This window comes from Rasamsonia emersonii (assembly GCF_000968595.1).
Source record: "Rasamsonia emersonii CBS 393.64 chromosome Unknown ctg1118621760610, whole genome shotgun sequence".
Classification (NCBI taxonomy): domain Eukaryota; kingdom Fungi; phylum Ascomycota; class Eurotiomycetes; order Eurotiales; family Trichocomaceae; genus Rasamsonia; species Rasamsonia emersonii.
In genome coordinates, this window is record NW_013562864.1 from 1 (window position 1) to 20,481 (window position 20,481).

At 48.6% G+C, this 20,481-nt stretch overlaps 8 protein-coding genes across 8 annotated transcripts; 6 read left to right on the top strand and 2 right to left on the bottom strand.

Moving 5' to 3' along the window:
- Positions 1-237: 237 nt before the first annotated feature.
- Positions 238-1,164, top strand: T310_7921 (Short chain dehydrogenase/reductase family oxidoreductase; the record flags this gene model as incomplete). Its single annotated transcript, XM_013469284.1, has 2 exons — positions 238-507; positions 613-1,164. The coding sequence occupies 2 exons, from the start codon at positions 238-240 to the stop codon at positions 1,162-1,164; spliced, it is 822 nt and encodes a 273-aa protein (XP_013324738.1).
- A 666-nt stretch (positions 1,165-1,830) lies between these two features.
- Positions 1,831-4,207, top strand: T310_7922 (Cytochrome P450 oxidoreductase; the record flags this gene model as incomplete). Its single annotated transcript, XM_013469285.1, has 8 exons — positions 1,831-1,991; positions 2,057-2,341; positions 2,404-2,563; positions 2,646-3,109; positions 3,319-3,729; positions 3,910-3,938; positions 4,081-4,093; positions 4,135-4,207. The coding sequence occupies 8 exons, from the start codon at positions 1,831-1,833 to the stop codon at positions 4,205-4,207; spliced, it is 1,596 nt and encodes a 531-aa protein (XP_013324739.1).
- A 913-nt stretch (positions 4,208-5,120) lies between these two features.
- T310_7923 (uncharacterized protein) lies at positions 5,121-6,012 on the top strand (the record flags this gene model as incomplete). Its single annotated transcript, XM_013469286.1, has 3 exons — positions 5,121-5,187; positions 5,312-5,795; positions 5,862-6,012. 3 exons carry the CDS (start codon positions 5,121-5,123, stop codon positions 6,010-6,012), a joined length of 702 nt encoding a protein of 233 aa, XP_013324740.1.
- An 826-nt stretch (positions 6,013-6,838) lies between these two features.
- T310_7924 (NADPH--cytochrome P450 reductase) lies at positions 6,839-8,801 on the bottom strand (the record flags this gene model as incomplete). Its single annotated transcript, XM_013469287.1, has 2 exons — positions 6,839-8,668; positions 8,721-8,801. The coding sequence occupies 2 exons, from the start codon at positions 8,799-8,801 to the stop codon at positions 6,839-6,841; spliced, it is 1,911 nt and encodes a 636-aa protein (XP_013324741.1).
- A 909-nt stretch (positions 8,802-9,710) lies between these two features.
- On the bottom strand, positions 9,711-11,495 carry T310_7925 (Uncharacterized protein; the record flags this gene model as incomplete). The annotated part of the gene is made up of 7 exons (XM_013469288.1): positions 9,711-9,805; positions 9,851-9,923; positions 10,115-10,137; positions 10,292-10,401; positions 10,475-10,719; positions 10,775-10,878; positions 11,051-11,495. 7 exons carry the CDS (start codon positions 11,493-11,495, stop codon positions 9,711-9,713), a joined length of 1,095 nt encoding a protein of 364 aa, XP_013324742.1.
- Positions 11,496-11,915: 420 nt separating this feature from the next.
- On the top strand, positions 11,916-14,212 carry T310_7926 (uncharacterized protein; the record flags this gene model as incomplete). Its single annotated transcript, XM_013469289.1, has 4 exons — positions 11,916-12,394; positions 12,542-12,599; positions 12,658-13,271; positions 13,333-14,212. The coding sequence occupies 4 exons, from the start codon at positions 11,916-11,918 to the stop codon at positions 14,210-14,212; spliced, it is 2,031 nt and encodes a 676-aa protein (XP_013324743.1).
- Positions 14,213-15,863: 1,651 nt separating this feature from the next.
- On the top strand, positions 15,864-17,457 carry T310_7927 (Short chain dehydrogenase/reductase family oxidoreductase; the record flags this gene model as incomplete). The annotated part of the gene is made up of 4 exons (XM_013469290.1): positions 15,864-16,005; positions 16,111-16,262; positions 16,336-16,807; positions 17,258-17,457. 4 exons carry the CDS (start codon positions 15,864-15,866, stop codon positions 17,455-17,457), a joined length of 966 nt encoding a protein of 321 aa, XP_013324744.1.
- A 181-nt stretch (positions 17,458-17,638) lies between these two features.
- Positions 17,639-18,797, top strand: T310_7928 (Uncharacterized protein; the record flags this gene model as incomplete). The annotated part of the gene is made up of 4 exons (XM_013469291.1): positions 17,639-17,833; positions 17,934-18,279; positions 18,355-18,475; positions 18,596-18,797. The coding sequence occupies 4 exons, from the start codon at positions 17,639-17,641 to the stop codon at positions 18,795-18,797; spliced, it is 864 nt and encodes a 287-aa protein (XP_013324745.1).
- Between the last annotated feature and the right edge of the window lie 1,684 nt (positions 18,798-20,481).

Genomic DNA, 20,481 nt, shown 5'->3' on the forward strand with positions numbered 1-20,481 from the left:
AGCAGAACTTGAAGCAATTTCCTACGCAACTGATCCTGGGAAATTAATTCTTGCAATTATTAATCCGCTGGAGAAAATATATGCGTGAACTTGAACTCATGATATGAAAACTTCCGGAATATCCGCATCTCTGTGATATATATCACGTTTCTGTTATTTTTGTCCCCTTCTTCTCACTCTCGTTTTTCCTATCATTCCTTCGAAACTCAGAAAGCACCCACCGGTCAAGATTTAATCATGTCCGGCCGGCCATTAGAAGGCAAAGTGTCCCTCGTAACCGGGGCCTCCTCCGGGATGGGCAGAGCGACCGCATTGGCTCTAGCGAAAGAAGGCTCGAAAGTAGTCTGCTGCGACTTGAAGCCGACGGCTAATCCCAAGGGATACGAAGCGGACATCGACAAGACCACCGTGGAGCTGATTACGCGAAATGGAGGAGAAGCGATTTTCCAGCAGGTCGACATCTCCAACTTCTCTCAAGTTGAGGAGGCCTTTGAAAAGACCATCACAGTAAGATAATACCAAAAGAGAAAAAGAAAAAAAAGGGGCATACGCCCCCGAATTTATTATCTACAATTCTTGGCTGACTCGAAGGGCTTCTGCTCTCGTTTTCAGCATTTTGGGCGTCTCGATATCCTCGTCAATTGTGCGGGGTTCTGGGCGCCTTTCCGGCACTTCGTGGACGAGGATGACGAGCTGTGGTCGAAGATGCTGGCCGTCAACTCCGCGGGGACGTCCAAGATGTCGAGGCTCGCCATTCGACAATTTCTGAAACAAGAAGTGGACCCGACTTGGGGCAGTCGCGGCCGGATTGTGAATATTTCGTCTTGCGCGGCGCAGATCGCCTATGCCGGCGAGGTTGCCTACTCCGCTACGAAGGCCTCGATCAACCATATGACACGAGCGGCGGCCATTGACCATGCCAAGGACTCCATCAACATCAATTGTATTGCTCCTGGGGTTGTTGCGACCGGGATGGCACGAGGCAACCTGGAAGACAAGGGCATTTCCCAGGTAATGAAGGCAGCGACTCCGTGGCCACGACTGGGCAATGCCGACGATATTGCTGGCGCGGTGCTCTTCTTCTGTCTACCTCCCTCACAATGGATCACGGGCCAAGTGCTCGCTGTGGACGGCGGTATGACGTTAGGGGTCCCTGCCAACTGATTTCCTCTGATGATGGAACATGGTCGAGCGAGCTTCAGAAGAAATTCGCTTCCTTCCAGCGGCCTAGAGTCATGCTTCGTTACAAGCTGAGAATGGATTATTGATGAACGTTTTCTTTTCCCCTATGACATGCGCATACGTAGAATGCCGGTAACTACTGGTCCATATTTTATATAATGCTGGCCAACGTAAGTCGATCACCAGTGAGTAGATCTAACCCTAACCCATAGTCCCCACCACCTAGGTCACATAGATAGGGGACAGGCAGAGTTTGAGCTATGTACCGTACATACGGAACACATACAATCTGGGGAGAAAAGGAAAACGAGACTAGTCAAGCTGCTCCACAACTCCACGACTCCATGACTTCATGTCCGAACTTCTTCTCCTTCGGAGCAACGTCGGCTCGGGGGAATACCCCATCACCCGTGCCCCTTCGGAAGATCTTCGCTAATACTGTTTTTTTTTTGGCCAGCCCTTAGACACGATTGCTATGCGTAACAGAGTTATTATTATTGAATATACTAGCTCGTAGTAGCCAATATCAGGTACCTTCCATTTTCCCCGCACTATTCCCCGCAGGTTCAATGCTTATTTAGGGAGCCTCTGGTCGTCAACGACAAGACGAACAAGACAAAGGTGCCCACTAGAAAGTCAAACTTCACCATGTCCTCCTATGTCTTCGCCGCCCTGGCCATTCTTTGGTCGTATGTGGCTTACAGACTGCTCTCAATCGGGAAACGTGATGCTCGCCTCCCACCGGGCCCTCCCACCGTCCCCGTGCTAGGAAATGCTCATCTAATTCCCACAACAGGAATCGGAGTCAAGTTAGTAGATTATCTACCCTGAATATTGGCCATCTCATCTTTTCTAACCAAATGTCGGACAACAGGTTCAAAGAATGGGCGGAGAAATACGGACCCATCTACTCTCTCAAAGTGCTCAACTCGAATATCATTGTGATTTCCGACCCACAGATCGTGGGCAATCTCCTCGACAAAAAAGGCGTCATCTACTCCGACCGACCGGAAAATGCAGTGGCCATGCATATCACTGACGGCCATCATTTCTCCTTTGAACAGCAAGGCCCGTCGTGGAAGCTTAAGCGGGCCATTGCCGTGAGACACTTCAGTCCGCAGAAATTGGACTCGCATCATTTCCGGATTCAAGAGGCGGAGTAACTTTTTGCAAGCAGCTTTCCACCCTGACAGAATAGTTGACTTATTTAACTTACTTCAGATCGGTCATTTTCATGAACAATCTGCTGGAAGACCCGGATCGCATTTTCGAATATGCGCGCCTCTACCCGGTCTCGGTGGCTTGCATTCTCCTCTACGGCCAGCGAGCCAAAGATCTGAACTCTTGGTGGTATAAGGGATTCTACGAGATGATGGAAGAGGTGAGTGAGAAGAACCTGCTCCATTCAGCCTGAAAAAAATTTTTTTTCCCCTCTCCAAGCTGATATATAGACAAAACAACAGTGGGGAGTGGTTCTCGAACCAGGGGCAAACCCTCCCATTAAAGAATTCCCTGCACTGTGGTACATGCCCGGCCGCTGGAGGAAGAGGATGAACCGCGTGAAGAAAATGCGAAACGAGCTGTGGACCAAGGCGAGACAGATCGTCGACGAACGGCGAGCCAGAGGCGACAAGCGGGATTGTCTGATCGATGAGAAGCTCGACGAAATGAGTCGCACCGAATGGCCACTTCCCGAATTTGCATTCAACAACCTCTTTGGAGAGCTAGTGGAAGCTGGCGCTGATACGACGGCGAACCAAGTCTTGACGATCATCATGGCTTTGGCCAAGCATCCAGAAGTGCAGAAAAAGGCGCAGGCGGAAATTGACCGTGTCTGTGGAACGGAGCGAGCTCCGCAATTCTCGGACTTTGAGGCCCTTCCCTATATTAACTGCATCATTAAGGAGGGACTACGGTGGAGACCAACGTGAGTGAATTCTTGATCCTGCGTCAAGGAGCTACATTGAAGACGGACATCTAGTCGAATGGCTGGTAACATCAGTTAGGGCACGAACGGCATTGCCGCATCGGGTGACGAAGGGTAAGTGTATTATTCACAGTTGTCTTATATATATATGCTAATTGGGCATTCTCACCGCACAGATGATGAGTACAACGGCTATTTGATTCCTAAAGGAAGCACGATCTTCATCGCCGTGTGGGCTATGCATCAAAACGAGAAACTGTACCAAGACCACGAGAAATTCAACCCGGATCGGTTCCTCAACCATCCGAACTTGCCAACGAATACGCATCATCCCCAGACTATGATAACCGAGATAAGTTCTCCCTAATATCATCCTTTGTGTCATTCGAGCACCACGGACTAACCTTTTTTTTATCTCGGCACATCACTACGGTTACGGAGCCGGACGTCGCATCTGTCCAGGGATCCATCTGGCTGAACGGAACATGTGGCGCATCACCGCCAAGCTTCTCTGGGCCTTTAACATCTACGAGCCTATTGACCCTGCGACCAGCAAGACCATGCCCTTGGATGAAAATGCATATAACTCATGCATCCTGGTTAGCCCGCTGCCATTCAAGGTGCGTGTCGTTCCGCGGAGCGACAAGCACCTGCAGGCTGTCCGGAGGGAGAAGGAGAAGGCTCTGCGGTTTTTGTCCCAGTGGGATTAATCTAATGTGAACAGGCAGATATCTAGATAGATAGATCTGGGTGGCGGAGTCTCTTTTTTTCCCCTGATCAATTTTTTTCGCACCCAATAGAATCAAATATTATGGTCATTTATCTTACAGTAAGTAGGGAGTAGGCTTATAGATTAAAGGACCTACTATACGTGGGAGTTAAAGGGGACATTTTACTATAGCAAAGTTGTCTAAGTACATTACTAGATATATACGTGTGTGTATATCTCTTTAATTCTTTTAAAATTATAGAAACTAAACAAGTGTATGTTATAAGAAGCCCTTATTATTATTATTATTATCAAGTTTAACGTCCATACCGAGCCTTTCGGCTATGACAGACCCCGAATCATGGGCGATGCCCCTATCTAGTCTCTAATTCCCATCTTTGACCATTCTGGACCTTTTCCTCGCCCCAAACCGCCTTATTGCGCAGGGCCTTTGGGCATTATGTATGCCCTCCTTGGTGTTATCACTGTATGGGTGTCACCTGCCTGCTGCAGGCCACCCTCCCCTATTATCCCTCTCCCTCTCGTTCTGCCTCCTCCAGGGCCTCCAGCCCCCATTCATCATCCCTTACATGTATAAATCATAACATGAACGTAAACATGAATCGACTATTCTCTTCTTTTTTTTTACCTTTTTAAAAGAGAATGGTTAAAAAGGGTAAAGGACACGAAAGAAAAAGAAAGAAAGAAATTCCGAGCCAAGAAAATGCATCATCTTTCTTTTCCCCCACAGCAAGTAGAAGTGGAGTGGGTGGTGGCCCGTGGGGAAGGAAAAAAAGAAAACAAACCAAGCAACCCTTACTCCGTACATCTCCGCCGTACATACTCCACAATAATTATACCGAAATCCCTCCGTGGGGAAATTTTGCGGGTTTTTGCCTTGATCTCGGCCTTGCGATGTGTGTGAGGGGGAGGGAATTTAATTGAACTGAATCGAATGCAATCGAAAAATCATATGTTGTTGCGATTTCCTTTTTCCGCCTTTATACCTACATACCCTACCTACCAACGCTGAAAGGGGGCTTGTTTGTCTTCTGGTGATCCGAAGGAGCCGAACAAACCGCATCTACTTCGTATATTATACTACATATATAAGTAAAATATATATATATATATCGATCTGCCATTCAGGATTAATAGCTACCAAGTCTAGCATTTCTTTTTTTTTATTTTTCTTGTCTCCGCGCTCTTGTTATTCTGAGAAAAGCCGCAGATACCAATATTTATACCCATATTTATGTACCTATAAATATTTGTATACTTTTTGACAGCGGGGATATAATCATGAGCTGTCCGAAATTCTTCGTCGTGGCACGCGTCGTTGGGAGGGATGGGGCGCTTCCGTTGGTACGTACGTACATTACATACAAGTATCTATGATCGATCACGTTATGTTTATCCTTTTTCCATTGCTGCGACTGCTGGATAGAAAAGCTTTTTTTTTTTCATATCTGACGAGGCGAAATAGTGGAAAGAACGTCTCGTCCACCTGTGCAACGTCTCCGCAACAGAAACCCTAGGCGACACATACTACTGGGGCCAGGATCTCGACGGCGAACCGGACACGCTCTGGGGTCTGGAAGGTTACACCCACCCCGTGGGGTTCTTCCTCGGCCACGTGTCGACCGACATCTTCAAGCGAGAGATGGCCCTGGTGGACGCCGACCAACTGCTCCGACACGAGCAAGGCCTCGCCAGTCGCGACTACGACCTCCATCATTACGACTGGGCGGGCGGCTGGCTCAAGCGGGGGGACGACCCGGATCGAGACTCCAAGACAAGCCATGTCGTCGTCTACCATTTCTGGGCGGTCGACAAGGACTGTCGCGCAGAGCTCATGACGGCGCTGGGTAACTTCGCTACGGAAACGAAGGACTCGCAAGGTCCCAGTGGGACGTTGCAGAGCTGCGCCGTCCTCAAGGAATGCAGAGACGAAACAATGACGACGTTGTGGTTACGGTGCGTTGTCTCCTTTTTCTTTACAGAGTTAATCTTAAAACTCTTTGCTTGCTAACTCTCATCCAGGACGAAAACTGCCGAGGATTTCAATCTACTTCATTCATCCGAGAGATTTCAAGCCCTTCTCGCCAGTGTCAAACCCATCGTGGCGAGGACAGAGATTCACCAGTCAAAAGCATTTAACGGCCATCTGGATCTGAAGCCTGCCCCCTCCTGAGATCATGTATGTAGGTGAAAATCAGAGTCGTTCAATGGGTTATGGATGTATCACTTCCCTCAACCGAGTACCATTTTAATCATTAGGAAGTTGTGAAATATTTAGCTTAAGGGCAGTGTTATGAATGATCAGGATCAAACAATTCGAACACCATAGTCGTGTAAAAAGAAGAAGCGTCGACAAGTACAGTCCAGTACAGTTGTCCAAAAATTGCCTTTTGACTGAAGTCTCGAAGTCCCAGTAACGGAGACTTATCTGCGGAAGATATGAAACATAACCGGCATTTCTGAAGACTAGCTACAGAATAATCTATAATAACTACAACTGACATGGAACTGACATGGCAATAATAAGAAACATTAGTTATGTGGCTAGCTTTTCTCAAACTTTTTTTTCTCCACTTTTTTTTTTTCTTCTTTTCAAATGCTAAACATCTCACCAGACATCCTCCTAACCACAGGGTCAGCGACACGAAGGCAAAAGAACAATGTAGAGAATGTTGACATGGGGGGATCCTCGTACCTGATAACGCCCCGTACTCTTCATCTTCCGTATGACCGCCTCTCCCTCAGAGAGCGAAATCGTTAATTCCTTGCTGACAAGTTCGCATAGTGTGCTCTGCACCTCGCGAGCCATGCGTGCATCGCCGCAGATGTAGAGATATCCGTTGTTGTCGAGTAATAAGGAGCGAAGTTCTGCAGCGTGCTCCACAAGCCGATGTTGGACGTAGACCTTCTTCTTGGCTGGCTGTCGGGAGAATGCCGTGTAGAGTTCGAAATTGTCCCCCAATGCTTTTTTCTGTGCCTGTTGTTTTGAGTGAAATTGATCAGCTCCGCACAAGTGGACGGGAAAAGTTTCGGAACGTATGAGTATATCCTGTACTTACCTTCCATTCCGTTTTGTAGATGAAATCTTCGGATTCTTTGCGACAACCGAAGAATAGGACCATCTTGCCAATCTTGACGCCGGATTGGGCCTGTGAGGCCCTTTCTTGAATAAATGCTCGGAAGGGGGCAACACCGGTCCCGGGTCCGATCATGACTATGGGCCGGGTGACGTCGGCGGGCAGTTTGAAGCTGGAATGCCGGATGTGAATCGGGAGGCTCAAATCGTACTTATCACGAGGCCCTGATATGGCATAACGGAGATCATGAGGCTGTGGTTGCTCTCCATGCTGCTTCTGTTTCAGCCCCAGCAGGTAGTTGGTCGTGACGCCCTTGAACCACCGTTGAGGGAACTGAACGGACTCGACGACGGCAGTTATCGCAACCGAGTCTTTCTGAATCAACGATGAAGAGGAAATTGAATAATACCGGGGTTGCAGATTTCGAACGCCCTCGATGAGCACCGCGAAGGGAATCGGACACACCGGGTTATCCGGGCTGATTGTCTCAATCAGTTGCGCTAAATTGAGGTACTTGCTGCTAATAATCTCGGAGAAGTAATCCTTGTCCTTTCCGAGCTTTAGAAGTGCAGCTTTCTGTTTCGGGTCCGCAGCGAATTCGGCCATTGTTGTCAAAAACTGCCTTGATATCGGGCCACAAATCTCCATATAGTAGCGCACGGCTGCGTCATATGTTGTCGGAGTCGGAAACGAGTTATGAGCAGTGGGATCTACAGTGGAGATGTGAATGGTCGTGTGCCGCTTTTCCAAGATTCCAAAGACTCGCAAAAACCGATCAACCTCTATGTCTGCATTCATAGGCCAGATAGCCACATGGTCCCCAGTTTGGTACGACAGGCCCGAATCACGAATGTCCATCTCTATGTGCAAGCAGTTTCGATCTTTGGCGCTAAACAACTCCTGCGACGCCACGATCCTCGCGACAAACGGATGATGAGGACCATGCGGAGTCTGGCGTGTCCCCAGGAGCTCGTCTTTGCTCCTCTCTCCGAGGAAAACGGATTCCGCTGGAGCCTGTTGTTCGGAGACGGCAAAGGTCGGCTCGAATCGCGCTTCCTGTTCATGGAGGTTCATGACGGCGCAGAGAGACTCCCACATGCTATCCTTCCATGATAAAAAATCGTCCTCCATTGTGCCTTTTGCGTCATCGCCTTCGCCAACACTGCCCACACGCCTTGCGCCCAGCCGTTCAAGCGAGGCATCTACCTTTCTGACTACTGCATTGAAATGCTCATAGGTGCTGTTTCCGAGCCCGAAGGCCGCATATCTCATCGCCTGAAGCGGTCTGTCCTTTTCCTCAGAGAACGCCGGATTCTCGTCGGTGATAAATTCATAGAATCCAACGGCGTTGTCAGTCGGTTCTCCTTCCCCGTACGAGGACAACACAAAAATGGCGACCTTGTCATCGGGGAAGTTGACCAGCGTCTCGTAGTCATAATCATCCAAGTCCGCCACCATAGTCTCCAAACCGAACCGGGAATGCCCTTCTTTGGCCAACTTTTCGGCAAAATCTTGCGCGTTCCCGGTTTGAGAGCCGAAGAAGACCACGCAGTTCTTGCCCGCGTCTTCCATTTTTTGGACAATACATCTTGCGTTGTTTAGGCCGCCCTTTTCACTGACCTTGGAGGGCTGATCTCCTGTACGCCTCCGTCCGCTGGGAGGCCATAAAGAGCTTCTGCTCAAGAACGCCAACGTCGAGAGCACCACGAGGACAAGGCATGCAAAGGATAGGATGTCGACATCGGTGGTAGGCTGTAATGGTACTGGTCAGCAATGACAGAAAATCCTTGTCCTTTCCACGTACTTTCTGAATCAGTTGTGCGACCAGATTCTTCGTAATTGGCCGCTGGTCAGCGAGAATTGATCCTGCACCGGCGTTCCTCATGATTGCTCTGGGTGAGGGGCTTGGAGGCTGTAAGGTACGATCCGTGACTGTGACATAGATTAATGAACATTCTCTGTATCACTGAGAAATGTGGCTTGCCTCGATGAATTTATTGCTAGGAGGAAAAAAAATTGGAAAACATATAAATCAATTAGCTGAGGAATGAACCATGAGCTATGTTAGGACCCGTTCCCAATGCTCCGGTATTCGAGCGGAGGATTAGGTATACACAGACATTGCTCCGTGGTGGTGGGTCGTGATGACCGTGTATGGATGGGTCTACCCAGAGGACAATACAACATAGAAAAGTCTCGTTCATATTTATCCCGGCTATTGGCAAGATTACTGTTTGCCGATAATCATATTCTCTAGTTAGTGTTCTCGCAGAATATGGTTTTCTAGCGTACGTATTAGTGTGTTTAAACTACCTGATCTCCAGGGCCAAAATAGATGGTTGTGATGTTGACTCGTTTCGCGGAACCCTTCCCTTTTCCTTCGAGATAATAATAATGACAATGATGACAATCAGCGAAAGTACATATACACTAAAGTACTACACCGTTAGGAACGCCTATCCTATCCTTCCATAAACATTCTCAATCTGACCCCCAGGATGATGACATGGTTAACCGGGAATAGTATGCTGTAGACCACGTGACCTCTGCATCCCCAGACATAACAATAATCCATAGCACTTCCTGGCACAGTAAGACAATGGCTTCGCTGTGGCGTGGCACGAATGAACCACTCACCAATGGTCCGTGTTGGGATCCATGTTCCATGATTTGAGATTCTCGGGGAAATTGATGCGCGTTTATCGCAACAACTTCGGACCAATTTCACCACCCTCACAGGTTTCGACCCTGGAGCCTCCTTGAGCTTGTCCCCGCAAAGGCACTGATCCCCAGTCTAATCTAATTTAATATCTGAAAAATTGATGGAGGGGGTTTTGAATCTATCAGGGTAGTGGGCCCATGTGTCGAGGACGCGTGTCTCGTACTCCCCTTTGAGTTAATGTAAGTAGGTGCATAGCGTACTACTCTACATACAGTACTGTACAACCTGGCAGCTATGTACATCGGCGGATTCCATCCCTCCCACTCCGCCTCCTACTAAAAGGTTCTATACGAGGTTTCAAGATTCAATCTCAACGCAAAATTTGTGTTTCGTCTACAAAAATATCTGCAAAAGAGACACGTGTGTTATGTACTGGTGTTATATTTCTGCGTCAATTGAATCTTCCTTCCTTTCCCTACTATTCGACTGTTCAAGGGAGTGAATACATGCGTCGTTGCACTTTTTTTTCTCTCTACCTTCAAGCGTAGCTGTATGCTACCTGTTCGCCACATAAGCAAAAAGTCAAGTCGAATCACAGCAAGAAAGTTGGAGGTAAATCCGGTCCTATGTGGCAATGACTGATCGTTAGATTCTGGGACGCATTTGGGGTAAAAGGGAGAGGCAAATTGGTGAGTTTAAAGAAAGAAACGTACCCCAAACATGCAAGTTATCCGGTGACGCAGGGGAACGATTGACAGGGTTTGCGTCGTTCACCAAATCCCCATCCACGTAATGCTCGAGGATGAAACGGGAAGGATCGAACCTGCGGACACAGTTAACGAAAAAAAAAGGTCTTTTGCTATGTATGGCACATGGCATCTGGCAGATAGGCATACCAGTAGTCAAAGATCTGACTACCCATGATATGACGACCAACTCCCCAGCAGTTCTCATACCCTTTGCGACGAAGCCAGTCGTGCCCCAAAACTTGCGTGTCAAAGTCGTGCGTTTCGTACGACGAGTGGTGAACGTGCGACTTGGGGCCTTCGAAAAAGAAGAAACAGTGATGGTCCACCAGCTCGGAGCCACGGTCGAGATGGAGAAACGTTGTGATGTCTCTTCCACTCTTGTCGTAAACCAGCTGTTACATAGCGTCAGCACCAGTTCAATATTTGACACAGAAGTAAATTACTTACATCACTAGGGACGAAGTTGAATCGGGTGGTGTAGAATTCAAAGGTCTTCGCGAAGTTTGTAACGCACATGCCGAAATGACCTAATTTATGCACGGGAGCGGGACCTAGGACGTTGCCAAATGTCAGAACCTCTTGTCAGCGTCAGACAGCTCGCTCCTCTCGCCTTTCTGAAACCGTTGGGTCTTGTTTACTGGTCTGTGTTTCTCCGTTGGCTTTTGAGGGGTGGGGGAGAACCACGTTAGCGACGAGTCGGGGAAAATTGGGGCATTTTCCTACATACAAAGTTAAACTTCAACTGGGGAAACGCAGTTACGTTCTCCGCTGCAGCCTGACCATAGACGAGATGGAAGGGGAAATTATCGACTGGATCGCGGAAGGTCACGCAGCGACCACCGCCGGGAGCATCGCTCAGTTCGTAGACCTTGGTCGCGTTGGGCAGCGTCTGTGCCGCATATTCAAGGTCCTGTTCGGATTCCACCACAAAGGCCGCACCACCGAAATCGTCTTCATCTCCCTGCCGCGCGCAGTAGACAAACGGTTCGGGGCCGGTTCCGCGGTAGTAGGTGTCTTTGCCGACCCGTTTGACCTCATGGAAGCCAAAGTCCTCGAGAAATTGACGTGCCTGGTCGATATTTTTGTGGGTGTAGTAGACATGTGCTATTCGAACCAGCCTGATCTGGCGGCAACCAAGGCCGGTACTGTCTGTAGTCGAGCCTGGCATTGCGTCGATGACCACGTTTCAAAAGGGCAAGTCGAAATGACAGTCTTGGAGATAGTTTGATTACAGATAGAGATCAGAATTCTGGATGGGATCTCCTGACAAGTATCACTTGCAAAATAGGCATCTCATCTCACGTTCATCACGCGACTCGGGACGTTATTATTCCCGGATTTTTACCTGTCGTTCATCGTAATATGCCGAGAAGTTTCGTATCAACTGGAAAGTCATGGATCCTGGGCGTATGGAGAGGGGCGGACTATCTTCGGCCGGTCTCCTTGTGACGTGGAGAGATTGTGGAGCTGCCGACGGAACATGCATGGCAACGAGGGGATGCCTATGTGAGCTTCGATAAATTCTATGAAATGACTGAAAAGGTCCGAATAGAGGCTGCATGAATAAGGAGGTCAGAAACAAAATACAATGTCTGGCTTGACTTGTCGTCGGATTGGTGGCCTTCAAATTCGGCCGTCTCGTTTGTCGCTTCGTTCTCTTCGCCTGGCAAGATACAACCAAGCCGGTCCGCGCTTAATCCACACAGCTTCCCGATATACAACACCAGCGATGACTCCGTCGATCAGAAATGGCATCGCCAATGGCATCAGTAATGGAATCAGTCCCCCGGCGTGGCATCCGATCCACGTCAACCCTAACAATGGCAACATTTGTCGACCATTCTCATCTGCACCAGATGCTCGTGCGGTGGAAACTGAATTTCTGATCGTCGGTGCAGGGCCGGCGGGAGCCTCGCTGGCATGCTTTCTCGCTAGTTATGGTGAGGTGACAATCCTGATGAAGTTTCCTCAAGCTGACTATGACAGGCCTGAAGGGCATCATGATCAGCGCTGCTCCAGGAACGGCCAATACACCTCGTGCGCACATCACAAACATGGCGGCACTAGGTGCGTAGCAAGAGCGTCCATTCCAGGAAGGGTACAGTAAATAACCTAGCTAGGTTAAGAGTGTCTACGAGATATCGGACTTGATCAGGAGCTCCACAATCTGTCATCCAAGGGGCATTGTATGATCCATACAAGATGGTGCCACAGTATGGCCGGCGAGGAATATGCTCGCATTCATTCGTGGGGGAATGCCCCCGACAGAAAGGTAAGACTAGCTCCTCTTCATCAATCATGAACACAAAATTGGCTCACCGCAACTGCAGGGAGACTACGAACTCGCCAGCCCTTGTACACCGGTCGATCTACCGCAGACGCTTCTTGAGCCCGTCCTGGTTCGCCACGCAACGTTGAATGGGTTCAAGACTCGATTTAACACGACATTGCTCTCCTTTGAGGAAGACGCAGAGACCGGGCTCATTACAGCAACCGTCCGCGACAACGTTTCCAACCTCGAGTACCAAGTGCGCACCAAGTACCTTTTTGGCGCCGATGGTGCCCGTAGCCAGGTCGTCAAACAACTGGACCTTCCTCTCTCGATCAAGCCGGGCCAAGGTTTGGCGATCAACGTCCTCGTCAAGGCCGATCTCTCCCACCTGGTGGAGCACCGACGAGGGAATCTGCACTGGGTCATGCAGCCCGATCGGGAGCATCCCGAGTTTGGCTGGATGGGCATCGTGCGGATGGTGAAGCCGTGGCACGAATGGATGTTTATCATGTTCCCGAATCGGGATTGCGACCCTCAAATCCAGCCATCCAAAGAAGAGTATCTGAAGAGAGTCAAAGACTTTATCGGCGATGACACCCCAGCGGAGATCCTCGACATTTCCAAGTGGTTCATCAACGAGATTGTTGCCGAGAAATATTCTCAGGGGAACATGTAAGTCCTTTTCGCCCGCAGTTCGAGCCATATGGAAATGTGGCTAATCAGTTCAAAAAAGCTTCTGCCTTGGGGACGCCGTTCATCGACACCCGCCCATGAATGGCCTTGGATCCAACACTTGCATCCAAGATGCGTTCAACCTGGCCTGGAAGATCGCCTATGTTCACCGCGGACTGGCCCCTGCCTCGCTTCTTTCCAGCTACAGCGTCGAAAGACAGCCGGTGGGCCGCTCCATCATCACTCGAGCAAACCAGGCGTTCCGTGATCATTTCCACGTCTGGGACGCCCTCGGCACGACGCCCCAGGATGTTTCAACTCGTCGACAGGTTCTGGAGGAATTGAGGAGCGCAACGCCCGAAGGACGCCAACGCCGCCGTGCCTTCCAAGAAGCCATCTCCCGCACGTCCCATGAGTTCCACGGTCTCGGAGTCGAAATGGGCCAGCGATACACCGGTCTGTGTGTGTATGATGCTGACGAACAACATCCATATCAGCGCTTGGGACGTGCCGCCCAAGATGACGTGCTCTACTACGAGCCAAGCACGTACCCCGGTTGTCGACTGCCGCACGTCTGGCTCAACAAAGCGATCCCAACCGAGCCTGTCTCGACCATTGACCTCGCAGGTCACGGAGCCTTTACCCTTTTCACCGGCATTGGGGGAGAGCACTGGAAACGTGCGGCCGAGAGAGTCTCTGCTCAGCTTGGGGTGCCTGTGAATGTGCATTCGATCGGGTTCCGGCAAGATTGGGAAGATGTCTACTTTGATTGGGAGCGGCTCAGGGGAGTGGAGGAGTCGGGTGCTGTCCTGGTGCGTCCGGACCGGTTCGTCGCGTGGAGAGCACAAAAGACCTTGGGCAATGAGGAAGAGTGTCAGGCAAAGTTATCGCAGGTGATGCAAGCGATCCTTGGGTATGGGAGTGGCCAAGCCGATCAGTAAGAATCACCTGTCTGGCTTGGTCTGTCCTTTTTATCCGAGCCATTTGTCGATCTATATACTGTCGAATCTGCATCTGCGAAGGCTGCATTGACTTGCGTGGTTGCTCTTGTATATGTGAAAATGCTGCAAGAATTTACATGTCTTATAGAACTATCTGTCTGCTTCAGTCACCTCTAGAATTTCTTGGCTATATGGTTGTGGGTTTGCAAACTGCGTTTTCGAGAAAGAGTCCCTTGGTTTTATTTAAAAAAAGATCAAGATCGATTCCTCTAATAGCAAATAATCTAGTTATCAAGAATACGTAAAATTTCATCGGAAGAAAAAGAAAGCCCCCTCCTCCATCGCGGAGCGAGGACTTGTTACGGTTTACTTGTTACTCCAATCAAACTTATGTCCGCGGCAGTTGATTGTGAAATAATCACATGCATACTATGACTGACTTAGAGACATATCTTTTTGATATGTATGTATCTACGTAAAGAAAGCAAAGGTTTTCTGGATTGGATGATGACCGCAAGCGAGGCACCCCAAAGAAGTGAAGACCCCGGATGGATCCAGAAGTTCCCGAGTCCTATAGGTAGCGATCAGATCTATATATTGTCAGCGATACAGGCACGATAGCATTGAGGTCAGACTGGATAGATTATGACTATCTAACGAGTAGAATACAGATGATGATGAGAAGAACATCTCGGGGTGATTCTTATGGGTATTTATACCCGAATATGGCACAAAGGGTTCAAATATAGATCCCGCGTCTTTATGCCTCATGCAAAGAGACATCCGGATCCGTCGCGGGTGGTGACCATACTCTGAAACCGCCGACATATATCAGGTATATGTATGAAATCAGATCATGACCAACAAACTCTGTGATTTGATTTGATTTAACAACCCGGAAAACTTGATTCATCCTGATACATATCCTGCCAACATGGAATGGATGCATCGCGTACAATAGAAACGATGTGAATAATTTTTGATTTCCCACCATCAAAACTCACAGTTTTTGTAATGCGTTTTTTTTTTACATAGTTGCGGCCCTGTTTGACCTCTACAGTTGGACTGGTCAGATATCGACGATATGTGCAAGACACTGTTCAGGCAGAATTACATACCTAGGTACTTCCGGATACTACAGCCTTTGGGTTTAGTGCGAAACCGAACAATTTTAGAAGCCAAAAAATTTCCACAAAAGAAAAAAATAAAGATGTTCATACAGCAGTTGTGGGAGAGTTTAGTGATGCTCGCAGAGATTAAAAATCTCGCCGAAGACAGTCCGGCCGCACTCACAGTGGGGAGCGAGGAAAAGTGCCACAATTAATGGAAAATAGGAACAACAACAAAAGTTATTATTCGAAAGGAGAAAATAATAGGTTTGCAGAAGCCAAAAACTAACAGAGGTATGCTGCGCACATGTAATACATATGTATAACATGTATTTCTATGACGGCAGATGGAACCACCTAGCACATAACCGCGTCAAAAAGAACCCTCAGTCTAACTGCCGTTGCCATTCACGACTTCACTAAATAGTTATTCTGGTAGGATAGAATTCTCGACCTTACGTTACGGAAAAACCCCCGTCTGGTCTGCAGATCAGATCTACTGCTACATAATCTAATAAGCCCGATCATCATCATCATCAATCATGGAGGGCCGATTCTACGTTGTCACCGGAGCGGCCTCAGGGATCGGCCAGGCTGTCACCATTCGACTGGCAGAGCTCGGCGCCGCTGGGATTGCTATCAGCGACGTGAACGTCGCCGGGCTAGAGGAGACCAAGGAGAAATGTATGTCCATCCATATATATTATCTTTACACCGGACCGGACTGGACCAGGACCTTCGGGGGCTTGCGATGACTGACAACATGCGGACAGGCAAACAGTTTAAAAGCCGAAATAATTAGCACGAAGGTGGATGTCAGTAAGTCGGATGAAGTAGAGCAATGGGTCCAGAGCGCTGTCCACGAGTTTGGGCGCCTAGACGGGGCAGCCAACGTTGCTGGGATCGCGGGAGGAAATGGAGATACCACCTGTGAGACAATTGTAAGTTTCTGTGCCATCCTGCAATTCAGTATATATCAAAAACTAATTTTATCCCGCGGATGTAAAAAATCAGAAACAACGAGACTGGGACGCAATGTTGAACGTCAACCTGACAGGGATCATGTATTGCATGCGGGCAAAACTCCCCCATCTTCCGCGGCCCGGCGGTGCGATTGTCAATGTGTCCAGCACGTCCGGATTGCGCGGTCTCCCGCATAATGCGGCCTATTCGTCTAGCAAATTCGGTGTCATTGGTTTGACGAGTCCGCGGCCGGGGAGTTTGGCAAACATGGCATCCGGATTAACGCTGTCCTCCCGTAAGTCCGAAACCGACTCTTTTTGTGGGTTGTTTATACTGATAACCTTCGTTCCCACGGCCAGAGGTCCTATAGATACGCCGATCTTTCGGGACGGAGAAGCGAAAGGGTTGTTTAACTCTGAAATGCTCAGCAGTGCCACTTTATTGGGCCGCATGGGTCAAGCACACGAAGTCGCAAAGGTGCTATGCTTCTTGCTTAGCGATGACGCTTCCTATGTGACGGGTGGTAAGTGCTGTCTCCAGAGAAAGAAAAAAAAAACGACAATGACGTTCAAGGGCTGACGGAAAAGGGAGGGGAAAGCACATTGGACCGTGGACGGTGGTTACAGCGCATGTTAAAAGCGTGCCAGCAGCACGCACAGAAACCCAGCATCAGTTGCGTACATACATGGTTCCATTCCATAAATTGAGACATTTATTTATATGGGTCCTACGAGCTTGTACACATACCGTCAGAAATAGCAGGTTAGTCACAAAGGGACAACTGCATCTCACTGTATTGTCTGAAGAAAACGGATACGACAGTCTTCTTCCAAAAAGAGCTAGATATCATTGTATATCCGGTGGGATTTAGAGAGGACATTTTCTTTCTACTATAGAAGTAGTAGTAGGAGACCTGCTTTCAGACTAGTTGATTAATGATCGTAATCTGCATTATTATCTTGTATGGAAATAGATATGATTTTCCTACATTTGTGGAGAATTGTGTACACTCTACTGGCTTCTGTCGAAGATGAGATGGCAGACAGGGCTGTCAGATGCAGGTTGAGAGGGCATATTGTACACAAAACCTTTTTCATCATTATCAGGATGAATTTATCATTTAGATATCCCGCCGAAATTGTTCCGTGGCTGGGGCCACTTCTTTTGCCCTGATCTAGGCTCTGCAGATATCGCGAGATAAAATACCAGGTACATACCCCTCCTCCCGCCACATACAGTTAATAAAAGCATTACTTCCTTTCTTTAATTCTTTTTTTTTGTTTTCTCCTCATCTCATTCATCTCATTTATGCAGTTCCTGCAATCAATCCGCTCTGAGATCGCAGGATACAAAAATGGCACCGAACTGGACGCACCTCATCCGTTTTATCGCCCAGGAAGATGGCCAGGTCCACCTGGGACAGGTCGACGCAAAGCAATTTCCCGATGTCGGGCTGGCCATGTTGAACGGCGAGGAAGTGACTGCGAAACTGATCAAAGGCTCGGTTTTTGACGGTGTGGTGACCGAGAAGCTTCTCCATGTGGCCCAGGTATATCATATATGCACACACCAACCAAATTACCTAACATATATCGATGACAATTACAGAGAGAACTGACATAGGAAGTTATTTCTCACTCAAAAATCAGATCCTTTCACCCATCGGAATGGACGAGGTACCCATCATCCGCTGCATGGGACTCAACTATCGTGACCATGCGCGAGAAGCCAACATGCCGATCCCAGATGTGCCTGTCCTGTTCATCAAGCCCCGGACGGCGCTCAATGGGCCCTTCCCGGCGAAAATCAACGTTCCCCAAATCGCGCAGGACGGGACAAGTGACTACGAGGCCGAACTATCGGTGGTCCTGTCCAAGACGGGCAGAGATATCCCCGAGGAAGAGGCGATGGACTATGTCTTAGGGTATACAGCCAGCAACGATGTCAGCGCGCGAGCGCAGCAGTTCAAGAACAGTCAATGGTCTTTCTCCAAAGGTTTGTACATATATACAGTATTTCCGTGTCCGTCACATGAAGAATAAGACATTTGTTAACTGTATATATATACAGGCTTTGACGGCTCTTGTCCCATCGGCCCCGTCCTGGTCTCTCCATCCGTCATCACCGACCCGCACCAACTCCAGATCAGAGCAATCTACAACGGACAGACCGTGCAGGATTCCAACACCAGGTGAGATATGTACAGTATATAATCATTATCATCTCGTTTCTTCTTTTTTTTTCGTCTTTTTTTTTCGCTAACGAAAACCCCTTCCTCTTGTCTGTCTTGCTGACAATAAAAAAAACCCAGAGAGATGATCTTCGACATCCCCAAAACCATCTCCTTCCTATCACAAGGAACGACACTCGAGAAAGGCACGATCATCATGACCGGCACGGGACCGGGCATCGGAGCGATGCGGAATCCCAAAGTGGTTTTGAAGGATGGCGACGATATCCGAGTGGAGATTGATCAGATTGGGACGTTGGTTAATACCATCTACTACGAATAAAAATACATAATTACTTATGTATCAAATGAGATTAGGAGGGGGGAGAAGGGCAGGCAGGCACTGGTCCAATCAATCGGCGCTGTACATAATAGACCGAAGATAGATATCATACACACCACACACACACGAGAGCCGTGTCAGGATTTGTTCAGTCGGGAAAGAGGGAGGGGGGAGCTCTGCTTCTGGTTTCGGGGATCGTGTTCTGGTCGAATTACCTTTTCCTTTTTTTTTTTCTTTTTTGGAGCCATGGATACGTGCCCGTGCCCCTTCAATCGAATGAATCATGAGACTACATACTGGCTGAGGCTGGGCCTCGTGGACTACATACTGAGATGAGATCATCAGAAGAGCAGAAGTTGTACCGAAAATCCTCCGTAACGACATACAGTATCAAATGAATTAGTCCGTCCGTGACAGGGACGGTCAAATTAGAATTAGTCCGTCCGAGCTCGTCTTTGCCCGGTCAAACTTTAAGAGGGGGCATAATTAGAAGCTTATTCCGGAGCTGTACTAAATTAATGGGAACGGTTGCCACTGATGAGTTACCTGCGGAGTAAAGCTATGTATGGATGATCTATGTAGACGGCAGGAGGAGGCCGCATATTTGCCCGCAATTCCTTTCTCGTCTCATTAACTCTACGGTGTACTCTCCACCACATTAATCTGCCCTCTTTCCTGTAAGGTACATATGTAACTACTTACAGTACTGCGGATATGACGATGACAGCCGACATTGCTGACCACATACACACCTTCTAAAGCGTCAACGTTGGCTCTTTGACCGAGTCCCATCAGATACACTGTTCCGCCGCACGATCTGGAGGGGTGCCAAAGGAAAAGAGGGAAGCGGCAATGCCATTGCTTGCCACATCGCCGCTCGAAACTATGTACGGGACATTCCATACATCATACATACAAACACAACCGCGTGCGGCCCTGTGGGTGGTCGTCCGGGTGCATAGAACTGAATCAGGTCAATGGGGAGTATGTCTCCTGCCCTGACTCAGGTATTTGTTATTGCAGCCACACCCATCCAATTTTCTGGGTCGAACCTTTTTTTTTTCGTCTTTTCGGATGGGTTCAGACCAGAACTCCAACCAACGATTAGATCATTATTCTTACAGTATTAGCGTTTTCCGGGGGCGGGGTAAGGAAGCGTAGTTGAACAACGGGGGAGCTGCGGAGACGGGGCCCCGTGAGAAGATTTTAGTCTCCCCCCATCAGTAAGATTATTGGGACAGTGTAAAAGAAAAGGCACCGAACGGGCTCTGCTATAAAAGCAGATTCTTTCGGTTGTACATACACTTACAGTCCAGCACACCATGTTCGTTCTCCGTGTGAAGACGTTTTGACCCCGCTTTCGGTAGTTCGACAATAAGATAAGAGACGCGACAGAGACGAATAGTTTTGTTTTGTCTCCAGCAATGTGGTCCACGGCGAACACGGCTCGAGAGAGTCGACGAAAATCGGAGATTGCCTGCCATTCATGTCGCAGGTATGTAGCCAGGCACACTTACCTCCATTGCCTATCTTCATATCTTCCAACTATCAGAATTATTGACCAATGGATCGAAATCGAATGACAGGCGCAAAATCAAGTGGTGAGTAGGTGCAATCCAGCTGGCCGCGATGGTACTAATCAACGTCTCCAGCGACCGCGGATTTCCTCAGTGTTCAGTATGCG